At 38.3% G+C, this 10,854-nt stretch overlaps 1 protein-coding gene across 1 annotated transcript in view; it reads right to left on the bottom strand.

The window, feature by feature from the left end:
- Positions 1-1,803: 1,803 nt before the first annotated feature.
- Positions 1,804-10,854, bottom strand: part of LOC306883000 (protocadherin-11 X-linked-like) — a 169,904-nt gene continuing 160,853 nt past the window's right edge. Inside the window, exon 6 of the mRNA XM_079438043.1 lies at positions 1,804-2,413. Within this exon, the coding sequence (XP_079294169.1) occupies positions 2,016-2,413 (398 nt within the window). The 3' untranslated portion in view covers positions 1,804-2,015. The remainder of the gene's footprint in view (positions 2,414-10,854) is intronic.

Here is a 10,854-nt window from a genome sequence, read left to right as displayed (position 1 = left end):
GTGTTATGAATGAAAAGAAGCAGTGTTAAGCAATACAGACACTATGGCTGATGTTAGTACTTCAGACCTTGCCTTTCGAGCGTTTCTGATCTATTGTATAGATTAGGAGAGTTTGAGTTGAGTCACCATCCTTACACTCGATACTCTCACACCGTCCCAGCTAGCAGACGTGCAAGAGCTCGAGAGAAAGACCTTCCTTCCCTTAATAGAGTCCCACATCGCAATTATTCCTCTTAATCAAGAGTGTTCGACAGATCTTAAACTATTGTTGAGGGAACAGCTGCCGGAGTGATTGTCAGTTCTCTCGCATCAAAGAGCAACACACTCCAACACGTCTCGCTGTGACACATTTCTAGTCGCTGGCACGTACACTATTTTATAGTGAAGTAATTTTTTGGATCACTGACCCAAATATTTCTGTGTCATCAGTATATACTAAGGAGAAGCGTTGGCGAATAAAATTTGTGCTGATTTCTCAACCCGCACAGCCTCTTTGTGGGATTACTTGATGTCTCTGTTTGAAAGTACAGGTACTGGATGAAAATATGACACGATTGTAAGCAAACTTCTACTTCACTTAGCAGTCATTACATCCATACAATACATATCTACATCTTAAGGCTGTTTCTTTGACATCATTATATATAAACCTCGCAAACACTTAATTTTTACGCAAGTTTAAAAAGAAGTGCGCATCATACAAGCACACACACATACAAAAGGTAGCCAATTATGCTATTGTAGAGCAGCGTTCTGCTTCTATAGCAGTTACGGTGATTACTGATCACAGTAATTATACTATTGGGAGATTCTTGTAATTGGTTCCACAGCACTTATTATGGTGCATAAATTGTATGTATCGAGAGAAAATCTTGATATAGTAGTGCGAAAAAACAAAGGATGCCTTTTTAGCCATGTCTGTGCCTCTGCTAATGAGATAATGTTGAAAATAAGCGGGTTTCTTTTCATGGCAGAGAAAGGGTGTCAAATGCATGGAAACTACCAACATGCTGAACATCAGAGGAAGGCTCTGAGCTCACCAGGGAGAAAAGAGCTAACGTCAAAGTTTAAGAAGAAAAAAGCACCCTAATATATAAAAGTTTCTATGTGTTAACTTGCTACACTAAATTTTTGCAGAGAGGCTTAGCTGTGTCTGTAGTCTTGACAGAGTAAGCAGCACATTCAGGGGCATGGAACTAGGTCTCTTTAGCAGAGTAAAACAGACTCAGGCGGAAACTCAGCTGGAAACGACGCACCTCACCGAAGCCGAAAGAAATACTGCAGTCAACCAGCGCTCACACATTACACTTAACCTTATTGACTACGCTTACATGCGTCTTAATATTCCGAATGCGGTTCTTAACTCAGAGCCTAATTTTTATTGTTTTGTTTACAAGCATGTCTGCGTCCATGTGCAAAGCACAATGAAACATCACCGGCTTTGCTGTTAGTGAGCGCCAATTAAACTCGCCAAGACCACTAGCTGCAGACACGCGTTCATATGTATTTAAAATTAGACCAGATAATGTGCGAAATATGCACATATTTTCTTTGAATAACAAGAACATGGCGTTTACTTGAATGTTTTTTTTCATAATTAGGAATATCAGCGAGCACGTAAACGTATGCAATGATTTCTTCCAGCAGCACAGACTTTAAAGTAATTTGTTAAGTTGCATTCAAGAGGCACACAAAAGAATGAAATAAAAATCTTGTCCCTTTTGATCAACAGTAAAGCTTAATTCATTTGCCACTAATCTGTCACTAAGACACATTTCACACTGCTTTTTTTTTTTTTTTTTTCACTTGAGGAGCTACTTTGGTCTATATCTACCATTTGTCTACTGTACATGTTTCAGTTTCACAGAGGATATCGAAAGCTACCGTCCTTTGCTTTAACTTCCCTTTCCGCCGTGCTGTGAAAGGTTTGACATATGCTAATAACGATCAGAACCCGTCAGCTTTTCCATTTCAATCACTCTCATTATGCAGTGCTCTGAGGCCTACCCTCGCTTCTACAGCTGATGCTCGTGCAGGAAGGCGGAAGAGCCTCTGCCAATGGACGTCTGGGGGCTGGATGAGGCGGAAAAGCTGGCTAGAGGGATGACCTTGACGGCATCTTCTTTCTTACCGCAGTGTCTCTCAAGTGTGTTGTAGAATTGGGGCCGGTAGCTCCCTTTGTCCAGATCATCTTTGGGCACTGACCTGCCAAGTGTGTGACGCCCATCTGGCTTGGTCCCCCGCGCCCAGCTTTGTGGAAAACCAAAGGAGGGCAGAGTGGTGGCGCCGGACGTCTGGAATTGGGTCAGCGCTGGCGGCATCCAGCAGCTGTCAGAATGACCCAGGATCAGACATTCCTGGGTACAGGTCTCCGAGGCCTCGGCGAGAGCTTTCTGCAGGTTCACTTCAATAGCTGTGGATGATGAAATGACAAATACGGAGGCTCAGTCAAGAGGTGAACACGGAAGACAAAATAAATCATACTTTCTCACATTGCTAAGGCACTTGGAGACAATACAAAGTTGGCGCTATCAAAAGGTGACCTGTAAATGTCAGCTTCTGAGAGAAATGAAAGGCAGCGATAAATGTTTAATTCATCTGATAATGAGAAAAACAACACCAGTTCTTTTAATTTAAATGGTATTCCCATGGTCCTAAGTGTTTACCTACAATATGCACTGAATTCCCTGTAGCTTAATTAAATCTTTAAAAAAAGTCTCTGTTGTTTGTGTCTGAGATTGGCTTTTTATATATTAAAGAATTAATGAACTGCTCTAAAACCATTATTTATTTTAATCGCAGTCATTGTGGCACACCTTTCTTCTGCTGATGTCTCCAACTACAATCAAGTCAATTAAGACAAATCAAATGGAAACGCAGCAATTCTTCCTCCTTCGCCTACTTGTTAGCGCAGCCGACATGTACAGTAAGAGTGCTACAGTAGCTGCGAGCAATAGAACATGATTTGCTCAAAGGAAAGAGAACCGTAAACTACAGGACTCAAACTTTCTTATCTCATTAAACTTGCTCTGACATCACATGCGAGATGTGCCAAGAAAAAGGCCTCAGTATTGAGCCCCAGCCATAAAGCCTGTCAGCTCTAATAATTAGAATGTAAAACAGTGCTTTTGGAGGCAGACTGGAGCCCTACAGCAGCGTATGTATATCTTAACCCGCCAGGAAAAGGAGAGCCCTGTCTGAACATCACTTTGCTCATTCTGGTCCCTCCTCCAAGCTGTCATCTAGAAATAATTTAGCATATTTGCACAAGTAAAGATGTTAGAATAATTGAAAGGGACTATGTCTGGTTCCCTTGCATTACATGCTTGGGTTATTTTTATTTTTACCACCAGGAGCCAATATAGTTATTGCTTTTTTATGTTTAGTATTTTAATATCATGCAGAGGGAAATCAAAATATTCCGAATTGCAGAAAGACAGAATAAATATTTAAACATTTACCCAAAGTAACTGACATTGCATTCAAAACGTTTGATCAATTCATGCATTTCCTGGGAATCAAACCCATGGCCTTGCCATTGATAGCACCATGATTTAATGTCTGAGCAACAGATATCTATACATAAATATCATATTAGCTGCTAAGGCCCACTACATGTAAGCCATCCGCCATAATGGAACTGTCAAAGTAGGTTAATGAACACTTGAGAACACTCTTACAAATGTTATAAAACAGTTCTTTGTAATTTAAAAAGACTACTTTACCCAGCATTTGTTTGTGCTATGCATTTTCATGTTTATTAAAGTATCATACCGTTAGCTTAGCAACATGCTAACATCAAAATCAGTTCAGTCTCCTTTATACAAATAGAGTTGGTGCCAATCTAGAGCACTCCAAATCACTAAATATGATGGTTTAAAGCTTCCTTAAAAGGTAGATGCCAATTAAGTAATTTACTTCAGTAATAACAAGAAAGCTTAGCATATGTGTACAGCCCAACGCACAGCCTGTCAAAATATACTCTCCTTACAATAAGATAAACATGTTATTTTGGCGCATTGATTACCATTTTTATAGCTACAGTTTTACTACAAATACTATAGTTAAACTATGGTTAGTGTAGCAAGACCATGGTTAATTTGGGGTTACCAGTTTAACTATAGTAACCATGTTTTTTTTTTGTTTTATTTGAAGTAAAACCATGGTTAATTTTCGCAAGGGTAATCCTTTCGTCCATTGTCTGTGCTCTTTCTCTCCAGAAGTTATGAGAGATGAAAATAGCTTTGCTCTTGATTAAATTAGAGTCTATAGTTAGATTTTTACCACCTTCTACTTGAAAATAACATCTGTCGGAATGCTGCTCCAAACTGAAGATCCAGATTGTAAACTCTAGGCAGATTAATCAACCCCAGCCTCAGAGTTAAGCTTTATTTGATGCAATTTCCAGGATGACAGCAAACAAGGTGGATAGAGAGCTGGTTTACGTGGAACATAAACATACATTTTTATGTATTTTGATGCACATATTGTATCAACGTACAAGATATAATAAATTGTTTGTTCATCAGTGAATGCCTACCTGTTTTTCTAGACAGCTATCTAGCGCTAATGTCTCGAATGATGTACCATTATATTTGACATTGTATTGTTTAAAAATTTGAAAAATTAATGACAATATACTGATTTTGGGACATCCTGAATGTTAATTTTGCCATGACTGGCAGAATATTAAATGTTCTTGGGTCATGGTGCCATCTTGTGGTGTGGTGGACTGGAATGCACCGAGGTTGTTGTGGTCTCCAGTAGTTTGTAGTTGTTCCAAAGCCACTGGAAGGCAATCCTGCAACCTTTAGCCAAAAAAGTGTAACGCTAATGCAAACGCTGCAGCAATAGATATGCACTGGGAGGGAGACCAGAGGCCATTGTACGGCTGAGGTGCCTCACGTAATCCCTGTTGCACTTTTTTCAATGGTAATTAATACAGACCCTCTCATTTTCTAATAGTAAGACGATATCTGATTGTTCTATCTATTCAACGTCTTTTTCAACTAAAAAACAACAGGCTTGGGCAGTGTTGCCACCTTGTGGATGAACTAATTAGTGCAAATAAACAATTCAAGGTGCATGTGCAATCTTAACGTTCAAAGTATACACGAAGCCGATGACAATATTTACCCCATGTGCACTGCATTCGCATAAAACTAGAATATTTTGTGGGCTTCGGACAGCTTACTAGATTTTGGAAGAGAGCTATAGTATGCTCTTATTTTACATGTCAGTTTGTCTTAATACCAGAGAACTGGACAGAATAGCACAAATATAGAAAGCTATAAACAGAAAGAGAGGAACGAGCGAGAGAGATGTGGCCACATGCTCCCAGTCTTACTCTGCTATAGTCTGCCTCGGAGCATCAGTGCATAAATCAGTGAAGCGGTAAACGTGTCACCTTTCAGAGGGTCACTAACTTCATTAAGGAAAAATGATGCTGCTCACTCACTCTCTGAGCAAGCAGAATGAGTCTTGGCCAGGTCGCTCTCGGAGGGTGCTGTAAATCACCCCAGAGCTGCTTTGGAAATTGGAGGTGTCTTTCAGAGCCATTGTTCTTTTGAGGGGCCGAGCGCATCACGCCACGCTGGACAGATTCATGTGCGCAGGCAGACACATGTCTGGCCCTAACACATTCGCTGAGAAGCGCGTGAGACACCTTTAGTGCATTTGCCCAGCAGGTCCGTGTGTGTGAAGCCAATCAGCACAAGCAGTGGAGAGTATGTGCGCAATTACATTATTTATAAAAGGTGTTTTGAAGCCACGCTGCTTTCCAGTGTGCAGAGGCACAGCACGAGCTGTCAGTGGCGCTATGTCAACAGCCAGGAGAGCTACTATTTTTCACATGTGATATTTCACATTAAACAGCTCCAAAGATGTAGTCCGTATCAGTTTCTCCTCCACAGGGACTAGCACTGCTTGACTGATGTGGGTGACAGCGCTGAATGCTTTCGTCAGCCCGAGGCAGCGGCACACTCTGATGCTGTTTAAGTGCTTTTTGTATTCAGGGGGAATCGCTACTCTCCCGTCGAGCTTTTAAAAAAGAATCAGACCCCACGTGCTCCGGTCTGCACATACATAGATGTGTCATAAAACCTCGCGTTTGGGGGTAAGCGATGGTATTTTTAATATCACCTCTTGCAGAAAAAAATTGAGGTAATGATATTTACATTATCGCAAAAGAAAGGCTTAAAAATGTCAAGCCTATTTACTCTGAGAGTAATAGGGCTTCTAATAACAGCTCGCATTTAAAGCAAATTGTCTGCAGATTGAAACATTTCGCAAAATGGCCAGTGGTTATTGATTGAAGTCCCAGGTTGATTCACACTTGTAATTACAGCGGTGCGAACGCTTGAAGATGTTTTCAATCTTCCCCTGCAAACATTGTCTAACGTTGTCGTCAGAGAGATTGGTAATCGGATTGCTCCCCTATGACAAACCGCAAAGGTCTCGTCTTTTGTTCCAAAACCTGAGCTTTATTTTCCAAACTAAAACAAAAGAAAAGTGTTTCAATCCTTAAAGGGATAGTTCACCCACATATGAATCATCATTTACTCACCCTCAAATTGTTCTAAATCTCCATGAATTTCTTTCTTCTGCTGAAAACAAAAATATATTTCAAAGAATGTTGGAGATCAAAGAGTTGCTGGTCAACATTGACTTCCATAGTATGAAAAAAAAATACGATAGAAGTCAATGAGGAGAATTTGAAGATATTTTGAAGAACCAACTATTTGGTTACCAACATTGTTTATAATATGTTCTATTATGTTCAACAGATAAAAGAAACTCAAGACAGGTTTGGAACGACTTGAGGGTGAGTAAATGAAGACAAAATGATCGTTTTGGATGAAATAGCAATAGGACTTTTTTCTCCAAAAAAAACTAAATATATAAATAAATAAATCAACAGTATCTTTATATGAGCTAATGAATATTGTATGTTGAAAAAGCATGCACATGCAATGGGATCCAAAAGACTGAAAATAATTCTAATGTAATTTTTATCTTAATTTTCCAAACTGAAACAAAAGAAATGTGTATACATTTTTTTAAAACCTATTAGCATAATAGAAAGTGAAAATTGAAAAGGAATTGTTGTAGAGCTTGTTAAATACAGTGCAATACTCACTGTCAAAGAGATATCAGGTTGTATGAAAATAAATGCTATTGTGGAAAGAAAAACAACAACTGTTAACACATAAAATGAACTGACATGTGGCTGGGCTATAGTGGCATTTATGCAAACACGCTATCTGACAGTAAGGGACACTCCTGGTCAGGAAGTGCGATGAAACGGTGCTTGTAGCACACGGGCATGCTGAAGTCAGACAATAAGCACGGATGACAATTTGTGACAGGGCTGTTAAGCAAATCAGCACGACCTGAATATATCTTGATGGGATTTACATCAAGGATGCCACAGAGATGATTACTCAAGTCATTATGTTAGCATGTGCAAACCCATTACTACCAATTAGAAGGCTAATTGCATAAATATAGAACATCATCTCTCCCCGCTCTCTCTCTCTCCTGTCTAAACATTATCTGGTTGACTATAGAGCTTAAGAAAAACAGGCTCTGTACCACCTACGGCACATTTCTGCATGGAGCAGCGAGCTTTATGTCACATGAGACAATTCAGCCTTGAATTATTTTGAACGACATATGTGATTTTATTAAAAAAATGTGATAGAGGATTCAGTGTGTCATTGCTTTTAGTGTCTGTATGTTTTGAACAAACTGCCTCAGTTGTGTTGAAAAGCACAAATAAAAGTTTTATGAGAGACCATGGCAAAGATTTAGGATTGTGCTTTTTTCCCAAAATGCAAATGATCAAGTAATGTGTCTTCATGAAGTTCACTGAGCCAAAACATACCCACCAAGGGGGTACACTGTGGCATATTTGATCAAAGTTTAGTATCGTTTCAGCCATGTATGCAAATTTTACATGTATTTAATTGGTGCACTTGATATGAGCACAGTTAGAACCCTTGGGACAGGAGAAGAACACAACAAGAGAGAATATCCATACTAAATAAAGGATATTATTATAGTTTCATCAGCTGACAACCTTAAGGAGAGCTGGACTTTCTTGCAAATAAAAACTAAAATGAAATGAAATTAAATAAAAATAAATAAATAAATAAATAAGGTCTTACGCTACATTCAACTTTTTAGTCTGGGAAAGCAAAATCCCCCAAATCTGTGTGTGTGTGTGTGTGTGCATTCTGTATGTAAAAAACAAACAAACAAAAAACATGAGTTTATTCCATTGCACATTAGTTAGGAAAAGATGAACTGAAGAATAACATTAATTTTAAAATGTGTTATTAGAGAGGTTAGAAGGATAGATGTAACACTTTCAGTCATGTCAGTTGATTTTAGGATAGATGGATGGATAGATAGATATAGATTTTAGGGTTTTGACTTGTGTATTTTTATAACGATACCTAGGCCAGTTGTAGCACTTTCACGCATGTCATTAGTTTGGAAGATAAAAACTAAACTAAAAGAGCAAAACTAACTAACTAACTAACTAAACACTTGCTTTGAATTCAAGAGCATTTTGAACTATTGTTTGAAGACACTTGCGATTGAATCACAGTTACTGAGATCCAATGAGCATCTTGTGCTTCTGCAAGAACATCTCTCTGTCTGTGAAGGAGGTAATATAGTCAGTGTCACAAACTGATCTGATTTATCTGATTAGTGAACTAGAAATACTACACATTTTAAAATATTTCTCATCAATTTTACATCAATGTTTTTTCAAAATTCTAAAATATCCTGTTTACTTCCTTCTTCAATTAGATTTTGAATGCCAAGTTTTCAATGTGGTCACAATCTTCTGGACCCTTCTGTACATGCATGCAATACAGATTAAACAAAGGGCATGAGCTTCAAACAAATCCCATGCTGTCAAACAAAATGAAATTTGAAAGATAATAATTGAGTTTGTAATTACATGGACTTTATCATTTCATTACACACCCACTCTGACTCCACATCTAGATTGGCAAATGGATGGTCATTAATAATAATAGAGCTATTTAACCCCATGGGTGTTTTACAAGGGGAAAGATGCCATTTTTCTCTCAAGGGTTGGACACAACCATCAGGTGAAATAAGAGGCCCACTTTTCATTCTCATGAATCAGGGAAAGGCCACTTACTGCAGGCTAGATGCATTTCATCACCAGCTCCACTCCAGCACCACTCTCGTATTTCATCGCTGCTTATGAGTGATTTACACTTTTACTTTTGCAGAGGAGACCCGTATGATTTCATGCTGCTCTTAGCTATTATATATTCATGAAGTCCCAAATGTAGAAATGTACAGTGGGATGTAAACTGTGACATGCATCGCAAAAATAAATTACAACTGGAGGCCAGGGGCATGCAACACTCCAGCAACTGCAATATGTTAAGGAAATTTCGGGCTCCGTGGAGCCATACAACATATTTTATACACTTACGGGAGCTTTTCAGCATCTTCATGAGTCCTACTTTCTGCAACTAAAGGTTACCCTTCAAATGAATCTTAATGATGACATTGTAACATGTTATAATGCATTTCATTTGCAAATTAATTTAATTAACAAATTGGTAGCCTGTGCACAATCATACATGAAAATATGGTCACACTTTTTTGTCCCAGTAAGGCAGTTGTTAAGTGTAGGATTAAGGAATCTAAAATATGGTCATGAAGAATAAGGCATTAATATTTAGTTTATAAAACTAATAATAACTGCCAATTTGCTAGTAATATGCATGTTACTTAATGGTGAGAATTGCTCCTTAAATAAAGTGCTACCAAAAATATATATAAATACAGTATGCACAGAATAGTCCAAGTCCAAAACAAATATGTCAGTGGATTTTGATGTGAGAAGACAACAGCAAGTCTGAGTTCACTGGAGGAAGCATTATAATGGATTATGGACTCGTATTTTGGCCAGAAGCAAAGGTTTAAGATTAAAAATGCCAGAATGATGGATTTGTTTCTTACAAACACGCAGATTTTCACTTCATAAGATATTAATTGATGGACTGGAGTGGTGTGGATTATTGTGATGCTTTTTTCAGCTGCTTGGACTCTGATTCTGACGGCACCCATTCACTGCAGAGGATCCATTGGTGAGCAAGTGATGTAAAGCAAAACTTCTCCAAATCTGGTGTAGAAACAAACCCATCTACATCTTGGACCCTGAAAACACAGCAAGATGTGTCACGATGGCCAAATGCAGCAGTCTGAGACATGCATACATTCAATGGGGAAAATAGCACAGACAGACTACAAGAACTACATTTATGTTCAGTGATGTGGAAATATAACAAACAATACGCTGACTTCTAATTATTTTTTTTGCTTTACTTGTCTGCCACATTGTCTTTGAATTATCTTTGGGGGGTTTTCTCAGCAGATATTCATATGTGTGATTAATTGTGATTAATTTGATTAATCAGCATATCATGTAATTAGTTTGATTAAAATAGATTAAAATATTTGACTAACTTGTTAATCAGTGAAATTACTGACTCGATTGGAGACTGAACAGAGAAAAATAGAGAGTTGTTGAATTCCATATATAATCTATGATGGAAAATGCCCTTGTTGAGATTAAATGACCGATTGACAAACAGCATGACAATTTCAGGGGGAAGTTATATTTCACGATTGCACAGCTGAGTTGCTCTGGGGTCCAGCTCAAGACGGAGTGTTTTCTTTTTTGAATAATGGCCCCCTGAATACGTAAAGTACACATCCCACCATCTGTTAGTCGGCAGTAAAAAAACAAAAAAAACTTCAGGGCAACACATGTGCAGTTTCCTGTATTTGAATAAA

The sequence above is a fragment of the Barbus barbus genome (genome assembly GCF_936440315.1).
Source record: "Barbus barbus genome assembly, chromosome: 17".
NCBI classification, from domain to species: domain Eukaryota; kingdom Metazoa; phylum Chordata; class Actinopteri; order Cypriniformes; family Cyprinidae; genus Barbus; species Barbus barbus.
This window is presented reverse-complemented; position numbering and strand designations above follow the sequence as displayed.